Here is an 18,662-nt window from a genome sequence, read left to right on the forward strand (position 1 = left end):
GATCCTGAAATGAGACCATGCGGCCACAGTAACCGAAAAGTTAGACTTCATCAGTGCAAAAGAGTTTCAAAGTCAAGGTTGGTAACTGGGACGAATATTTGCAAACCGTAAATAACCTATAGCGACTCAGTAAAAAAAAAAAAGGTCCAGTTTTCAAATGGGCAGAACACTTGACCAGATGTTTCTTCACAAAAGACACACACGAGGCCCCAGCGATAGCACAGTGGGGAGGGCGTTTGCCCAGCATCCCATCTGGTTCCCTGAGCACTGCCAGGAGTGATTCCTGAGCATTGCCGGGTATGACCCAAAAAGCAAAAAAAAAAGAGAGCCACAAATTGCCAGTGACATGGAACAGCAAAAAATGAGAAAATGGGGACCCTGGAGATCTCCTGTGGACACTCGACCTGTGTGGGGTGGGACAGCGGGGAACTGTTTAGCCTGTCCTCAGAAACTGCTCCTAGGTTACTTGTTCCCGCCCAGCTCCAGCCCCAGGCCCAGACCCTGGAGAAAGGATCTCGGGGTCCTCATAGAAACCTAGTCCCAGGGGAAGGTGTTTGTTTCGTAGCAGCCGTCCCAGGTTTGAGCCAGGCCCTGCCTCCAGGTTGGTCCAGCCCCCTGCCCCTCACCAAATCCCCCCAGACTCCAGACCAGGGGGTGGCTCAAAGGGCATGAGCACTCGAGAGTACGGCTCTGCGCCCCACCTCCTCATGGTCCCCAAGCACTGCCCGGAACGGCCCCCAGCGCCACTTGGTAATTGCCCCCCAAAAGGGAAAAGGGGTCCAAGCAATAGTAAGTGCGGAGGCATTTGCCTTGCACATCCCAACCCACGTTCCATCCCTGCACCCCATATGGTCCCGAGCACAGAGCCTGGAGTAAGCCCTGAGCACTGCCAGCCGTGCGCCAAAAACCAAAAACAGAACAAAACTTTTTAGCGCATTCTCTGCCTCATTATTCCTAATAGGCAAAAGGTGTGAACAGAGCGAAAGCTTGTCGGAGTCTGAGGGCAGCCGAGGGTGTGCCACGGTGGGCCGGGCCGGGGAGACAGACGAGGCTGGCGTTTATGTTTATGAGGTGCAGAACCAGCAGAGCCCTGGAGACGTCAGGGTGGGGAAGGGGTGGGCCGAGGCACAGGCTTTGGGGGGCTCACATCAGGTGCCACAGAGCCGCTGGAGGAGCCTTGAGGGTGGCGCTGGGTTTGGGGGCGCGTCCTGTGGCCCCTGCGACCCCACCAGAGTGTTGGTTCCCGGCAGATCCGTGGGTCTGAGTCTCCACTTCCCGCCAAGTGCCAGCAGTGGCGCTGCCCGTGGTGGTCACGCAGGCCAGCCCTGCTGCAGCAGCTTTCCGGATGGGGGCCCAGAACCCCCTCAGGAGGCTCCGGGACAGGAGACGTCTTCATTGCGGGGGCCCGAAGCGGCGGGACGGGAAAGGGCGTCACTCCCCGCAGCCCGGCCCCTCCTCACAGCCTGCACTGAGAAGCGACCTGAAAGAAAAGGGGCGACCCCGGTGAGCCCAGCCGACCCCCTCTGTGCCGGGGGAGGGGCACGGGGCCATGCGGGTGCCCAGTGAGCCCCTGCAGCCCCACTGCGGTCAGCCTACTTGAACTGCTCGCTGCCTCCCAGGAGGTCCGGGGCTGGGCTCAGGGCAGGGGCCAGCGGCCCGATCGCCTCCAGCAGGTCCAGCAGGTCCTTCACTTCCGCCTCCAGCTGCTCCACGGTCTTCTCCACCGTCTGGGCAGGGACAGGACGGAGAGGGAGGGGAGGGCTAAGCCGCCTCCCCAGGCATGCCTAGACCTCCTAGTCAGAAATGGGAGCGGAGTGGGAGGCCCAGATCCTCCAGATGACAAAATCCCGGCGTCTGTGCCTGGCTCTGAGCGTGGGGCCACCCCAGGGTCCCTCTTGTCCCTTTGGGTCTTGCCCTGGTGGGCGCCCACATCTCCTCTGCTGCCCTGCCCCCTGGTGGCCGCTCTGCCAGCAACAGCTTTGCAGCCAGGCATTTCCAGGGTTCTGAGTGTCTTGGACCGTTACCAGGTTGGTGAAAGCTGCGGATTCCTTCTTAGAAGAATGGTTCAGCTGAGAAGGAGCTCAGAGGAGCCCCAGCAACACTGGTGGCATTAAAATAATCCATCATAAGCCAGAGAGATAGTGCAGGGGGTGGGGCGCTTGCGTTGCACGCAGCTGACTCAGATGCAATCCCCTGCACCCCATGTGGACCCTGAGCCCTGCCACGAGTGACCCCGATCACAGAGCAAGTACTAAACTTTGAGCACTTCAAGGGGTGGTCACAAGAAAAATTAAAATATTCTACTATAAAAGTATCTAAATATAAAAGTATACGCTGATTGCCACCATATAACATGATCAAACATTAACCTAAAATTGCTGTTATAGGTTTGTCATACTGATGAGAAAAAGTGATATGCCAGCTAGCTCTGAGAATAACAGCCACGATGGAGTGAAATTTTTCCTAGTGATACCCGCCATGATACTGTGAAAATCAGTGTGGTTTTTATCAGTGAAAAGGTGATGCTTCAGACAAGGGTTTGTGCAGACAAAATGGAACCCTCCTCCACCCCTGACGGTTCTGAATCCCTGGTTATAAACTGTGCTTGTCACAAAAAACTGTCAGCTTTGGGGCTGGAGCGATAGCACAGCGGGTAGGGCGTTTGCCTTGCATGCGGCCGATCAGGGTTCGATCCCCAGCATCCCACATGGTCCCCCAAGCACCGCCAGGAGTAATTCCTGAGTGCAGAGCCAGGAGTAACCCTGTGCATCGCCGGGTGTGACCCAAAAAGCAAAACAAAACAACAACAACAACAAAAACGGCCAGCTTCCACTTCGTCCAGCCATTGGAGGAAGGCCAGGGAGTGGCAGGTCCTGTTGGGGTCTGGTCCATGCAGTCATTCCCTCAGGGGAGAAGGGGCTGGACGCAGCAGGGCAGGATCAGCCGGAGTTTCCCTATTCCCAGGAAAGTTGGGTCTGAGCGTGATAAAGCCACGGGTCCTGGATCACACAGTTTACCTCCTCCAGGACGTCTAACCGGTCCTGGACAGCCTGGTCCCTGGTGCAGCCTGTGGTCCCAGCCGAGTCTCCGCGGGACAGGGGGATGGGATCCGCAGCTGTGGGGAGAACAGGCTTGTCTGCGAGGGGCACGCGGAAACAGTCACAGGAATACACAGGAAGCCTCCACGAGGGCTGGGCTCTGAGGGACCCTGCCCCCACCCCTCACTGGTCTGCCGCTCCCCTCGGAACCACCTCGACCGGGCAAAGGAAGGGACAGCAGGAAGAAATTCATCAGGGAGAGTGACATGTGCAAAGACAGGCATGAACGAGATGGGCTCCGTGTGCCACTTCTCGGGGCGTTCCCAGGGCGGCTGAGAGCAGAGCCATGCGAGTAATTCACCAGGAGAGTCACAAAGAGATCTAAAGAACTTTAAAACCGAGGGTGGATGGGAGGCTTGTGTCTATGTGTGTCCATGGAGGCCGGCCCCTGCCGTCACCCTGAGAACCAAGTCAGGAGACTGGAAGGAGGCGGAGCAAGAGAAAGGGGGAGACAAGGGGTGTTGGAATGGTGACTGACAGTTCTTAGGGATACTCTGGGGGGCTGGGAGGGTTGGGGCCTCACCCAGAGACGCCCAGGGCTTACTCCTGGCTTGCATTTAGGGCTCACTCCCGGCAGGCTCAGGGGACCAAATGTGGTGCTGAGGTTTGAACCTGGGCCAGCTGCGTGCAAGCCAAGCACCTTAAACCCTGTCCTATATGTAAGGTCCCTGATATTTGTTTGACTGTTGATCACACTTAAATTCACACACGGGGAAACTGACCGGAGAGAGGTGGAACTGGCCAGGTTGCTGGGGAGCAGAACATCTGGGAACTGACCCATTCCGAGTCTGAACCATCATTTCCCCGCTGGGTTCTTCCGGCCCCGACTCCGCTCACACCAGAAATCTGAGCTCGGGTTTTAGCTGGTGGCTGTGAGAGGCCTATGGGCCATTGGATTTGGCCGGAGGCCTGGAGAAGGCTGGCAGGATGGCGGATGCTGACCCGGAAGCAGAGAAGCCAAGAACGTCACAGCCATGGCTGTGGTGGTTGGCTCAGTCTCTAAGGCTGCAGGAGAAGCAGTGAGGAATGCACACTACTGGGCAAGAAGACAGTCAGTCCCAGGGGACCCACAATGCACTCTGATCGAGCACTGTAGAGGGAGCTCAGTTGGGCTGCAGGGGCTGGACGGAGACCAGCAGGTAGAAACTGGTCGCAGAAAACACTTGCACAGAGCTTGGCTCTGAAGGAAGGAGACAGAGCCAGAGCACAGCAGGTAGGGCGTTTGCCTTGCACGCGGCCCGACCCGGGTTCAATTCCCAGCATCCCATATGGTCCCCCGAGCACCGCCAGGAGTCATTCCTGAGTGCATGAACCAGGAGTAACCCCTGTGCATCGCTGGGTGTGACTCAAAAAGCAAATAAATAAATAAAATATTAAAAAAAGTGTTTGCTGTGTGACTTTGCTTTCTTAGGCAAGAGAACATGCTGTGTAGGAAGACAAGGAAATTTTCAGAAAATAAAACAAAAACAAAAAACAAGAGGAAGTGGCATCCAGAAACGGGGGCGAGAGTAGGACTGTGTGCAGAAGGAAGGAGCAAACACAAACAAGGAGGGGCCGGAGAGAGGACAGTGAGGGGCTCCTGCCTGCCCTGAGGCCCATCCGGTTCAACCCCGGGCACCGCAAGGGGCTCTCAAGCCCTCCGGAAGTGACCCCTGAGCACAGAGCCAGGAGTAAGTCCCGAGCACTGCCAGGTGTAACCCAGCCTGCCCCCCCCACACACACACAATTAGTGGGTCAAAGTGGGGTGAGTCCCCACCGCCCACCTCTGTCCACTGTGAAGCAGAAGATGGGGCCTGCCTGCTGGAGATTCACGCTGCGGGAGGAGGCCGGGGGTGAGTTCAGTGCTTCTTGGGGGGGTCTGAGCTGCTGTGGGGAGTGGGAGACACGGTGCGTGTGTTCACACCATGGGGACTGGCAGATGGATTTTGGTTTGGGTTTTGTTGTCAGTGTACTGGCACAGGTCAGGGCGGGGGGGGGGAGGGGAGGGTCATGGGTATGTGTCAGGCCGGGGAGGGGGAGAGGGGGGTCATGGGTATGCGTCTTGGTGTGTGTCAACAGGACCTGCCACTCCCTGCCACACAACCATACTCACCCCAGTCACACATACAGTCATACACACTCACACAACCGTACTCAGCCCTCTCCCAGGGACCGACTGAGATGCGAGGTGGAAGTGAGGCTAGGGGCCTGGCATCTGGGCAAGGCAAAAAGTCTGTCCCCGGGTGAGGGGGAAGGAGGCGGATCGGGGATGGTCAGCCTGGAGGTGTGAGGGGTGAGGGCTAAGATGGCGGCAGTGAGAGGGAGAGTGTTCTCCACGTTACTGGGGCAGTCGCTGCCCTTGTCCTCCCCAGGGGGGCCCGTGCAGGAGACCTGCAGCGAGTCGGTCAGGCCTGATGCCAAAAGGCTGTCACTGGCCCAGTGCCCCTTGCTGATGGCATGTGCAGTGTGGGCCCAGGTCTGCTGCCCGGTGCCGCTAAATTTCAACATCTGGCAACACCAAAACCCGGATAAAACTTCCTTCTACTCATAACACACTTTGTTTTTCTACTTTTCATTCTGGGTTTTGTTTTATTTGGGGTGGGGATCACACCTGGTGACGCTCAGGGATTATTCCTGGCAGAGCTTAGGGGACCATATAGGGTGGCAGCAACCGAACCAGGTCAGCTGCATGCAAGGTCACAGGCAACCCCACTATCCGTACCATCTCTCTGTCCTCTTTTTCTTTTCTGTTTTTCTTTTTGGGTCACACTCAGCGATACACAGGGGTTACTCCTGGCTCTGCACTCAGGAATTACTCCTGGCGCTGCTTGGGGAACCATATGGGATGCTGGGAATCGAACCCGGTCAGCTGTGTGCAAGGCAAAACGCCCTACCCGCTGTGCTATCGCTCCAGCTCCTCTGTCCTCTTTAAAAATTCTTTTCCACTGATAAAGCCTCTTTAAAGTTGGTTGGTTGGTTGCCTAGGGCAGGAGCAGGGACTCTGTAGATGGAGCCTGACTCTCTGCCAAGTCTCGTCTGGCCCAGAAAGACCCAGCTCAGGAGAGTGAGGAGGCAGAGGGCACCAGGGCTCAGACAGGCCCAGAATGGCCTCCTGCCTCACTGCTCCTGGCCTTTGTCCAGCCTTCGTCCATACGTTCACCTGAGCCGAAGAGCCCGTGTCTGGGGGACAGTCACGAGAGCAGAAGCGAGCAGAGCTGCCTGCGGTCCAGGAGACGACTGGGTGGAGGGACGGCCGATGACCACATCCCTGGGCTCTCTGAGTGCAGAGGGCCTTGTCAGGCAGGGTCAGGGTCAGAGGAGGCCCCGTGGAGGGTCCCATAGTGACTCATGTGACTCTTCAGAAAGACGAAGGGGATATAGCCCCAAGAGCAAAGACTCCTGGGGCTGGAGCGATAGCACAGCAGGTAGGGCATTTGCCTTGCACGTGGCCAACCCGGGTTCAATTCTCAGCATCCCATATGGTCCCCTGAGCACCACCAGGAGTGATTCTGAGTGCAAAACCAGGAGTGACCCCTGTGCATTGCTAGGTGTGACCCAAAAAGCAAAAAAAAAAAAATAAGAGCAAAGATTCCTAAGGGGCACCAGCCTCTCCCCTGTCCACCCTCTGCCCGCAAATCCCTCCCCGCCCCCTCCAGCTCAGCCAGGAGGGCTGTGCCTGGGAGGTCCCATGCTCCGTGGTGGGCAGACAGCGTGGGCAGCCCATCCTTCCTTGTGGCCCAAGGTCCCTTCAGGATGCAGCTGGACTCAGGCCGTGGGACACAGCCCTCAGCGCTGGCCCCATCCGGGTGGAACCAGCCCAGCTCTGAACACTGCCCACGGGCCCTCCATGGCTCCGCAGGGGGACAGCAGGCAGAGCCCGGCACTGGCCCTGCCCTTGGCTGCACCCCTGCTTGGGCAGCACCACGCCCGGCTCCAGCCATCCCAAGGCCCCGCAAGCCGCCTCCCGGCCCAGGCTCTGCCTGCGTGGAGCTAAGCTTCCATGGCCTCACAGCCTTGCGAGGCCAATCCTGAGCAAGGACAGCCGTGGCCACACACTCTCACACAATCAGGCACACCCTCACACACTCACACACACATAATCACACACACTCATACTCAGATACACACCCTCACACACACCCTCACACACAACCCTCTCACATTCATACACTCATACTCATGCACAGTCTCACAAACACATTCACACACACACCATCTACACTCACGGACTCACCATATTCACCCTCACAAACTCACCCCGTCACCCCCACTCACACCCAGCCTCACACACCCACACACATTCACCCACACTCACGCACTCACACACACCCATACTCACACACACCCATACTCACACATCTACACAGACTCACCCACACTCACACTCACACACCCACTCACACTCACACACCCACACACACCCATACTCACCCCCACTCACACTCACACATTCACACACACTCATACACTCACATTCACACACGCTCATATACTCACACACACCTACACACAATCATACTCACCCCACTCACACATACAGTCATACACACTCACACAACCATACTCACCCCCACTCACACACACACACTCACATTCACACACGCTCGTACACTCATACACACACACATTCACACACTCATACACTCACACACTCTCATACGCACACACTCACATTCAAACATGCTCATACACTCACACACACATCTACACACAACTATACTCACCCCACTCACACTCACATTCACACATGCTCATACACTCACACACATCTACACACAACCATACTCACAGTCATACACACCCACACAACCATACTCACCCCCACTCACACATATAGTCATACACACACACACATACACACACACTCTTCCTCCCGTCGCTTCTCTCTGAAGGAAGGGACTCTGGAGCCTGCTACAGCTCTGGAGAAGCTCCCGAGAGGGCAGGGCCAGCTGGCGGCCACTGGACCAGCCACGCCAGTGTGCTCTCCACTCAGCCTGCAGCCTCAGCCCTGGGCCAGCCTCTCTGGCCTGCCTCCCGCCTGGGCCTCTGAAGCCGGGTTACAGCCAGAGGTGGAACCTTGGAAGCTGGGGAGAGCAGCTGCGGGTGGCCAGAGGCCCAACAACCTCTCAGTTAAAGGGATATGGTCCCTGTGTCCTCTCCTGCTTGAAGAGCAAGGGCACCCATTGCTCTGAGGCCGAGGGGCCAGGCAGTGGGCAAGTCCCCACAGGCTGCCTGCCCGGCGAGGGGCTGAGCGGGTAGGCGGAGCCTCGATCCCCCTTCGCAGCTCAACGGCTACAGTTGTGCAGTTGCGCATTCCGTGTGATGAATGAAGTTTGGTCGGGGGCCACACCTGGCAGTGCCCAAGGATCACTACTGATTCTGCGCTCAGGGATCACTCCTGGCAATGCTCCAGGGATCACAGGGGATCCGGATCAGACCCGGCTCGACTGCGTCAAGGCCAGCACCTTCCCCGCATTCTACTGCTCTGGCCCCTGGTTTCTTCTCTCTGAGGTGGGGCTGGTACCATTGGCCAGTGGGGCCAGCAGCCCACGCGCAGAGCCAAGGCTGCAGGGACCCAGCAGGCTGCCAACTGGCTGCAGGCGCTGAGCCGCACTCTGTCCGGCCCCGCACTGCATCGCTTTGTCCTCCACATGGGAGTGCGGTCAACTGGCACTTCAGACCACAGGCTCAGCGAGCACTGGGAACCACAGCCTTGGCAGATGCTGGTGTCCTATCGCACCCTCGGGAAGGCTGTGGCACCGGGGTGATGGAGCTGCCCAGCAGCTGCCTTGCGGGTGGCCCGGGACCGTGGACAGCGGTGCCCGCGGGGCATCTTCCCACTCTAGCCGGAGCCCACGAAGGAGTGAAGGCTCCACACATCCCCCACCCAGAGCCCAGCACTTTCCCCAGACGCACGGCCAGTTTCCTGAAGATGGAGAAGCCTCCACAGGGGTGTGGGGAGGCCGGGCCGTGGGTCACCACCTTCTCCCATGGGCTCCATGCTGCCCCGGCTCTGAGCTCTCTGTCCTGGCTGCACCTGGGCCACTCTTCACCATCAGGATAGCAGAACTCTTGGCCCTCCGTGGGACCACCGTCTCGGGGCTGCTTGCTGGAGGCCGAGTCTTGTTAAGGGCTCACATGCCTCCTTCCACCTTATTCCGTTTCATTCTGTGAACTCACTTCTCTTTGGTTCCTTTATATTGTTTTAAATTTTTTTTTTGGTCTTGGGGGCCACACATCCATTGGTGCTCAGGGCTTACTCCTGTCTCTGTGCTCAGGGATCACTCCTGACAAGACTCAGGGGATCGAACCTGGGTCAGCTGTATGCAAGATAAGTGCCTTCCCTGCTGTACTGTCACTCCCAGAGCCCTTTTTATGATTCGAATGTCTAAAGTCGAAAGGAAGAGATCACCATTACCAGGGAGGAGGCAGGGACAGGACTGAAATCCTTTGTCTGCCACTGAGTTCTAGGCCGGGTGCTGTGTGTGTGATCCCTGAGCACAGGGCCAGGAGTAAGCCCTGAGCACAGCTGAGTGTGTTGCCCACCCTACCCCACTCCCCCAGAAAAGAAAGAGGAGAGGGAGAACATTTGTATTTTAAAATTGACTTGACTGATATCACCTAAAGCAATGCCTGTGTCTCATTTGGATTTGATATAATTTGATTTGTAGTTGATCTGTGCCAAACCCATGATGGAATCAGAGCCTCTGACACTGATTTGCTGTTCCATGCTATCAGGAATATCTGTCCACTGTTAGGCCATGGTAATCTTGCTGTGATGCTTATTGATCAGATATCGATATTTTTTAAAATTTATTTTTATTTTTTTGCTTTTTGGGTCACACCCGGCAATGCACAGGGGTTACTCCTGGCTCATGCACTCAGGAATTACTCCTGGCGGTGCTCAGGGGACCCTATGGGATGCTGGGAATTGAACCCGGGTGGGCCACATACAAGGCAAACACCCCACCCACTGTGCTATTGCTCCAGCTCCCAGATATAGATATTTTAGAGATGTGAATTTGCAGATGAAAAAAGAAAATGCCTGGGGTTTCCTTTTCAATCGTCCAGGAAGGGGCTGGGATAAGGCAGAGCACTTGCCCCACGCCCTGGGTTTTAACCCCTCACATCAGAAAAGAATGAAAAAAAGTACAGGAAGGAGAAAGAAAATGCATCATAGATGAAATAAAACTGTCCCTAAACTGACCACTGCTGACACAGGCAGTAAGTACACGGTGGCCCATCATACTATTCTGGTTCCTTATCTCGAAGATTTCAAAATCAAAAGTTAAAGAGTCACAGGAGTCTGGGGGCAGCTCAGCTCATGGTCGAGGCGCCCATCTCTGGTTACAGCCTGGTGTAACGCAGCCACACTGATTCTGGGGTCCTTGCCTCTCCTGGGGGTGTTAAGGCTGCGCCCAGCAGTGCTAGGGGCTTCCTCCTGGCTGGTGCTCAGGGAAACTTAGAGAAGCCAGATGGAGTCAGGGTCGCCTGCAGGAAAGGCTGTGCCTCTGGGCTCTGGTTTTGTCTGTGTCAGTCACAGTACTGAGTACCCAGAAGGAAGCTTCAAAACAAGTGTTTGAGGCGTTGGAGCGATAGCACAGAGGGTAGGGAATTTGCCTTGCACGCGGCTGACCTGGGTTCGATTCCCAGCATCCCATATGGTCCCCCGAGCACTGCCAGGAGTAATTCCTGTGTGCATGAGCCAGGAGTAACCCCTGTGCATCGCCACGTGTGACCCAAAAAGCAAAAAAAAAAGTTCTTGTCTTGGGCTGGAGTGATAGCACAGTGGGGAGGGAGTTTGCCTTGCATGCGTTCGATCCGGGTTCGATTCCCAGCATCCCATATGGTCCCTCGAGCACCGCCAGGAGTAAATTCCTGAGTGCATGAGCCAGAAGTAACCCCTGTGCATCACCAGGTGTGACCCAAAAAGAAAACAAACAAGTGTTTGAGCAGGGGTGTCACTCAGGCAGACCACGTGTCGGGAATAGGTGAAGCCCTGGGTTTGATCCCCAGCACTACAAAAACCATGAAAAATCCCATTTGGGGTTGGCCCCAGGGCATAACTTAGTGATGAAGAGAGTGCAGCCCCCAGAACCTGCACGGAAGCTGGCCCTGTGGCGTCACTGTGCCTGGTGGCCTGCTGTGCCCTGCTGTGCCACAGGGATTCCAGCTACATCCCAGCCTTGCAGGCCAGAGGCCCCGAGCTTGATCCCTGACATTGCCCCGATGCCAAATGCCATCCCGCACACAGTTCCCGCAAGGAAGAGTAGCCCCAAGCGCATTGCAGCAGCAAGGAATGGGAAGCAGCGAACGAATACGAACAGCAGTGCAAAATGAGAACATGTGCAAAGGGGCCGCACAGGGTCAACCCTACGCTCGTTCCCAGCCCTGCTTCTGAGGGCACAGATGAGGCTTTGTTCCCTCGGACTGGAGGGGAGGGGAGGGGAATGCTGGGAAAAGCCCCTCCCGCCCTGTTCCCAGGGGACTGCGTTCTGCTGGGCCTCATCCCAAAGGCCTTGCTGTTTCCTTCCAAACCAGCGAACCCGAACCGATACAGAGCAGCTCTCAGGGGGGCCGCGGGAGGGAAGGGGGAGCTGTCCCATCCCTACAGCCGGTTAGTTCTGCAGCCGGGGGCGCATCTCCCCGACTTTCAGAAAGGCAGAGCAGCTCCCCAGAGTGGCCGCGGGCGCGCAGCCACACTGCCGAGCCTGTGGGCCTCCTCCGTGGGTCAGTGCTCGGAGGCAGCGGCAAGGGAGGAGCCAGCAGTTTCCAGGGAGGGTGGGACGTGACTCCTGGGGCCCAGGATCCAGGGTCAGGGGGCCTGGACAGCCCGGATGCTCTGTTTCTCGTGAAACCCAGCCTCCCCTTGGTGCCCACTGGGAGGAGGCACTGAGGGCTGTCCGAGCCCGGGCAGAGGGGCCGCGGCGGGGCTTGGGCGCGCGCACACAACGGGGACTGGAGCGCTGCGCCCGCTGGAAGGTTGCCAGGAGGACCCAGGAGCTCCCCGCAGGGGTAGGCCCCTCCCCAACTCGCCCACCCAGGCAGCTCAGCTGTCCCGTCCCCCATCTCCTCAGTTCAGTCAGCCCCTTCCCCCAGGGCCACCGGCTTGGGCCCGCCGAGCTCAGCTTCCAAGTAAGCACCTTGGGAATGTGCCTCCACACCCCCTTCTTCTCCTGGCCCCTGCTCTCTCCCTTCTCAAGCCCTTTTAGTTTCTCTGACCTGCACGTACACGCACATGCTCGCACAAATCACGCGCACACATGCACACGCACGCGTATGCACACGTGTACACACACGCATCCCCGCACGCACACCCACACGTGCGCGCAGACGCTCACATACAAACCCACCCACATGCATAGACGCATACTCGGTCACCTACTCACACACGATCACACACCCGCCTGTTACCAGGTACCCGCGCGCGCACAGGCCCACGGACGCCCTGGCGTGCTGCCACGCTGGCTCTCCACGCGCGCCGCCGCCCCGCGCGCCCGCACTCACCGGCCCCGCAGAGCAGCGCGAGGAGCGCGAGCGCGGCGCCGAGCGGGGCCCGCATGGTGCGGCCGGCGGCGTCCGACCCTGCCCGGACTCGGACTCGGCGGCTCCGCGCCGCGCCGACCCCGCCCCTGCAGGCCGAGCCCCCGGGGAGCGCCCCGAGACCCCGTGGGCGGAGCAGGCGCGCGCCCCGCCCGCGCGCCGGGAAGACCGGGACCCCGCAGCCCCTGCTCCGCCGCCTCCTCCGGGCGGTCTGCCGGGCCCGTGCTCGCTCCCGTAGAGCAGGCTGGAAGGCTCCGCCGGGCAGGGTCCGAGCCCGTGATCAGGGATCCCGACGTGGGCAGCCTCTGCGGCGGACAAGCTGGGGTGCGTCGGCGGCACCGTCCGGGTTAGGGAGTGGCGCAGCGGAGCTCCGGTCCCAGTCGCCTCCTCCCTGCTGGCTGCTCCTCACGCCAGCCAGTCTCCGAGCAAGGACCCTTCCCGGACCTCACAGCTGGGGCAGCGCGCTCCCTGGGGTGCCAGAGCTCCGCTGACTGCACCAGTCCCAGCAGGGAGCCAGCGAGAAACCCTCGGCTCAGCTCTCAGTGCGCCCAGGATAAACGGAGTGGATGCTTCAGTGCATTTTAGAACTCCCACCTCTGCCCAGTTTAGGACACAAAACTCGAGCCCTTCACCTAAGAGTACAGAACACACTGATCAAACAAGAAAAAGAAGAAAATTGCTTTAAAAAAGGGTGGAGGGCGTCAAAACCAGAGGTACTCAGGGATGACTCCTGGCTGTCCGCTCAGGGCTCTCTCCTGGCTGTGCTGGCGGCGAAAATGGGGTGTCCGGTCCTCAGCTCGAGTCATCAAGAAGTCTGCCTGTAATAAAACCTCTCTACCCCCCCCCCAAAGTTGCTTTAGCAAAAACTAAAAGCTGTCACCCTAACATCAGAAGTGAGTTAAACCCCTTCTTGGTCCAGGACTAGATCAACAGTAGTCTATACACAGAAATCATGTTTCACCAATACATCTTGAACTGAAACTTGCATCTTAACAGCCCTCAACGGGTCACCAGGGCCAGATGAGCGGGCTCAGAAGCATTTTTTTCCAGGAATGTGGAGAATGCCTCGCCTCTGGTGCTAGAACCTTCCTTGGTAGTTTAGCCAGATAAAAAGTTGATCCAAAATGCCCAGACCCGTGGAATTTCTGCTGCTCATAATGAGTGGTTACTGAAACTTTAGGGATTGAAAAAGTGCCCCCACCCAAGCTTCCCCAACACACACATTTACGTTCCTGTGATTGGATCACTAATTAATAAACCACACCAAGTAAAATATAAAACTCCTCCCTCTCAGTAACCTACCCTGCTGCTCTGTAATCCCAACTCTGTTCCGCCCCAGCCCTGTCTAACATTCAGGCACAAGCACACATATAGAGGGTTGAAGAAGAGGGATATCTAAGTTACCATAGCAACTCTTGAAGATAATTTTATAGATATACATATGAAACGATAGCACAGCGGTAGGGCGTTTGCCTTGCACACGGCTGACCCGGTGGAGCCGGGTTCGATTCCTCCGCCCCTCCCGGAGAGCCGGCAAGCTACCAAGAGTATCTTGCCCACACGGCAAAGCCTGGCAAGCTACCCGTGATGTATTCAATATGCCAAACACAAAAACAACAAGTCCCACAATGGAGACGTTACTGGGCCCACTCCAGCAAATCGATGAACAACGGGAGGACAGTGCTACATATGAAACCATTCCTGAGAAATAAGCAAGTGTGCATGGTACTTGATTTTGTCCAGGTAACTCTCTCCAGATAGGCCTTCTGTTTCTCCCCCACCCCTCCCCCACCCCCTCCCAATATAAAGCACACTTCAGCAAACCTCCATTTGCCTCCTCCGTTTGTATACATAACGCACGAGGCGTTTCTGAGCGGCTAGACTACTGGAAGAGAAAGCGATGCCTGGTGCCTTCATTTACACTTTCCATTCAGGGTGCTGCAGTGTTGTGTGCTCAAATAGGACTTTTCCTGCTTTCTACATATCCTGAACATAAATACAGAGCTTCTTAGAGATGTTGGAAATATTTACTGTCTGTCACGCTCTTCACTGTAATGGCTTCTTTGGACTCATCCACCTGATTCGGCATTTGCCGTCCCCTCCCCCCTCTCGTATCTGTGGTGAGGTCTCAGCGTCCGCGCACCTGTCTGTGGTGCTGTAGTGGGTGCACGGCCCGCACCAGGTCTCCCCGTCACACGCCCAGCGGCAGTGCTCCGGGTTTGGGAGCCATTTGGGGATCTATTTTGTGGTGGAATCCAACCATTGGCCCGTCTTCCTGGCCCCAGCAATTCTTTTTCAGTTGTGTAGATGCACACACTTTTGCCGTGTGCCGAGAAATTGTACACCGTACCTGGGCATTGTACATAGCACAAATGAGGCAGTTTTAAGTATTTTGTAGACAGACGTTTCAATTTTTATTTTACGGTTTCAGGGTTTTATAGCTTGCTTATAATTCCTCAAGACTGTAAAACTGCTCTTTGCTTATTTTCCTTAGTTTTCAGGGTTTTGAGGGAGGTATAATGTGTGGCTAATCCATCTAAAAGTTTTAGGTTCTAAGTGTGTGCTGTCAGGAAAGATTTCATCTTCAATTTTTAACCCAAATGCACGTCTACATTTCTTAATACTCTTCATTGCCTCACCCGCGCTTTTCCCACCAGTCAGCCACAAATTGTTGCTTAGCTCTTATTTCCAAGTGGTATGCCAGAAACATTAGCCATTGCATCTGTCATCAGGTCAAAGGCAAATAAAATAGCCTCATCTCAATAAATGCTGGGGTCTGTTAGAGGACGTCCCTTCACACACTGCTGCCAGGCCAGGTAACACAAGTGGCCCTGTGGCCCCCCAGAAAACCCAGGGTGGGCAAAGCAGGACTGCCCAGGCTCAAGGAAGAGACGGGGTGGCAGCTGGGTTTGGCAATCCTGAGTGTCCGTTGGACTGGACTCAGCTATCTCCTGCCACATGCCAGGGGAGGGGCATGAGCCAGCAGGGGAGCAGATGCAGCATCTTCCACGTTGTGTTCTGACCCAGAACTAACCTCAATCCAGCAGGTGCACCTGAGAATCACGTGGACTTCGCTCAAGTGTCGCTCCCAGAACCCCCAATGGAGACAGCGTCTGAGGAGGGGAACTATCAGTGGGAACCAGAGGGAGTCAGAGGAAGCGGCACCAACACGGACACCCAGAAGAGGGACCGAGAACAAGCTGACTGGCAAGCGAGGTCCGTGGAAAGGCATGATGCGCTTCCTGCCAGACTGCCGGCTGCACTTCTCCACTTGCATGGCATTTCCCCCCCCCCCCCCCATTAACAGCTCTTTTTTTTGTCCCTCTGTAAGACTTCTCTTCTGAAATCTTTCTGGAGAGAACAAAGCACCCGCCTTTGGGTCTGGTGAGGAATCCCCCACCAGAAATCCCCCTGTAAGAAATGAAATAGCCATCTTTGACTTAAAGCCAGCAACGTCTAAGAAGTAGAAATAAAGGAAACAAGTGATGTTTTATTTTATTTTAAAAAACAGCATTTATACATAAGTGCAGAGAGGAAAGAGAGGCGCCATCTCTCAAACCAGGAAGGAGGTAGAGATGTACCAGCCCACCATCTGTTTGGGGTTGGTTGTTTTTTGGTTTTTGTTTTTGTTTTCTTTTTGGGTCATACCTGGTGATGCTCAGGGGTTACTCCTGGCTTTGCACTCAGGAATTACTCCTGGCGGTGCTCCAGGGACCATATGGGATGCTGGGGATTAAACCCAGGTCATCCACGTGCAAGGCAAATGCCCTCCCCGCTGTACTATTGCTCCGGCTCTCACCATCTGTTTTGGTTGTGGGGTCACACCTGACTGTGCTCAGGGCTTATTCCTGTCTCTGTATCGCTCCCAGCAGGGCTTGGGGACCATATGTGGTGCTGGGGATCGAACTGGAGTCAGTCACGTGCAAGGTGAGTGACCCATCACCTTGTACTCTCTTGTACTCTCTGACCCCTCTCTGACCTTGTACTCTCTTGTACCCCTCTCTTGTACTCTCTCTTGTACTCTCTGACCCCTCTCAACCCCTTTTTGCCCCAAATCCTTTATGCAACCTGGGTTGTCCAGGTCTGTAAAGTGAGTATACACACCAAACATTAACTGGCAATAACTCATACAAAATTGTATCTCAATGCCAGTGTTTAAAATCTTTTTCATGACCCTCCACGTTTAGTTACTTGAACCCGTTTAGAGTAGAGACTCGGCTGAAGGAGCTAGTGTGGACAGCAGCGTGGAGGCCAGGATGCCTGAGCTCCTAAGGCCAGTGAGTCCAGCTTTTGACACACCCACACTGCAGTGCCACCCTCACATCTCAGTTCCTGACTCCTCAAGGCGTGGCTCCTGGGACCACCCACACTGAAGATCTGGCAGTCCCAGCAGTCGCCAGGTCGCCCGGTCCCCATACCCCAGCAGCTGCCCCGCTTTGGGGAGGGAGCCCTACACAGCCAAGTGGACGAGCACTGCAGCTGAAGGATGCCAACGTCACAGCGAAGCGTGTTTCTGCCAAGTGTAGAACTCCAAATGGGCAACCCCCAGCCCCCACCAGGAGCAAGTGAATAAACATCACCAAGATTGCGTGACCTTTAATCATTGAACAAGAACAAGGGAAAGGAAGAGGAAGAAAAACAATAAATAAAACTGGGCACAGCCCAGAGGAATTTGCAAAGGTTCTGAGTCAGTCTTGGGTGGGGAAATTCTGAGCAATCTGTTTCTCATTGGAAAAGATTAATTTTTTTTTTCAGTTAGAAAAATGTTCAACTACCCTTGGGAGAATTTCTTTCTGTTTTTGCTTGGCAGCCACAGACAACAGGACTTGGGGGTCAATCTCCGTGTGACGGTGCCCTGGGGACCGTGGGACGGGGACCAAACTCAGGCCTCTCACATGAAAACACGAGCCCTAGCTCTTCAACTTCTCTCCCTGCTCAGAAAAATTTGTTTTTGTTTTTGGGCCACACCCAGCAATGCTCAGTTACTCAACTGTGCTTTGGATTTTCTCCTGGCAGTGGTTGGTGAACCATACGGGGTGCTGGACATCCAAGCTCCATTAGCAGCATGCAAAGCAAATGCTCTACCCCTGTGCTCTCACTCTGGCTCCAGAAGATTTGTTTGGGGGCCACACCCAGTAGTGCTCAGGCTTACTTCTGGCTCTGGGCTCAGGGATCACTCCTGGCGTGGCTCCTGGTACCATACGGGGTTGGGGAGGGCAGAGAGTAGGAGAGAGTAGGTAGGTATGGGGTAGAACCTATGTTGGCTGAGTGCAAGTGCCTTAGTCAGGCCCCAGGAAATCCTTTTTTTCCCCCTTTTTTTTTTTGAAGAGCTGGAGCAATAGCACAGCGGTAGGGTGTTTACCTTGCATGCAGCCAGCCCAGCTGAGCCAGGTTCGATTCCTCTACCCCTCTCGGAGAGCCGGGCAAGCTACCGAGAGTTTCTCGCCTGCACAGCAAAGCCTGGCAAGCTACCTGTGATGTATTCAATATGCCAAACACAGTAACAACAAGTCTCAAAAAATGGAAATGTTACTGGGCCCGCTGGAGCAAATCAATGAACAACAGGTGGACAGTGTTTGACCGTGTTTTTTGAAGGGGACCTCCCAAGTAGCGTTCAGAAGGCCTGAGGCCCCCCAGTTGATTCTGCCTCCTCCCCTCACCTCCTCCAACAGAAGTTTCTGAGAAGTGGTGCAGGGGATTTTCAGAGGACTCCAACAGTGCTTGTTGGTGGGAAGGGGGGCGGGGCTCCAGGCAAAATTCTATCTCTGGTATTCTAAATTATCAGTTACTTCCTTTAGGATTAAAGAGTCATTCTCTGACATGCAAATTTGAAAAGCTTCTAGCAGGAGTCACTGTCACTGTCCTTCCGTTGTTCTTCATCAATTTGCTCTCAAGAGGGCCGCTCACATTGTGAGACTTGTTACTGTGTTTGGCATATTGAATATCACCATGGGTAGCTTGCCAGGCTTTGCCGAGGGAAATTGATACTCTCAGTAGCTTGCCGGCTCTCTGAGAGGGGTGGAGGAATCGAAGGCAGAGGAA

At 55.7% G+C, this 18,662-nt stretch overlaps 1 protein-coding gene across 1 annotated transcript; it reads right to left on the reverse strand.

Annotated features, from left to right (window-relative positions):
* Nucleotides 1–990: 990 nt before the first annotated feature.
* PLAC9 (placenta associated 9) lies at nt 991–12,776 on the reverse strand. The gene is made up of 4 exons (XM_056113544.1): nt 12,585–12,776; nt 3,018–3,115; nt 1,597–1,727; nt 991–1,480 (listed from the first exon to the last, which is right to left on the reverse strand). Exons 1-4 carry the CDS (start codon nt 12,637–12,639, stop codon nt 1,432–1,434), a joined length of 333 nt encoding a protein of 110 aa, XP_055969519.1. The 5' UTR covers nt 12,640–12,776; the 3' UTR covers nt 991–1,431.
* Nucleotides 12,777–18,662: the final 5,886 nt, after the last annotated feature.

The sequence above is a fragment of the Sorex fumeus genome, unplaced genomic scaffold (genome assembly GCF_029834395.1).
Source record: "Sorex fumeus unplaced genomic scaffold, SorFum_2.1 ptg000020l, whole genome shotgun sequence".
Classification (NCBI taxonomy): Eukaryota; Metazoa; Chordata; class Mammalia; order Eulipotyphla; family Soricidae; genus Sorex; species Sorex fumeus.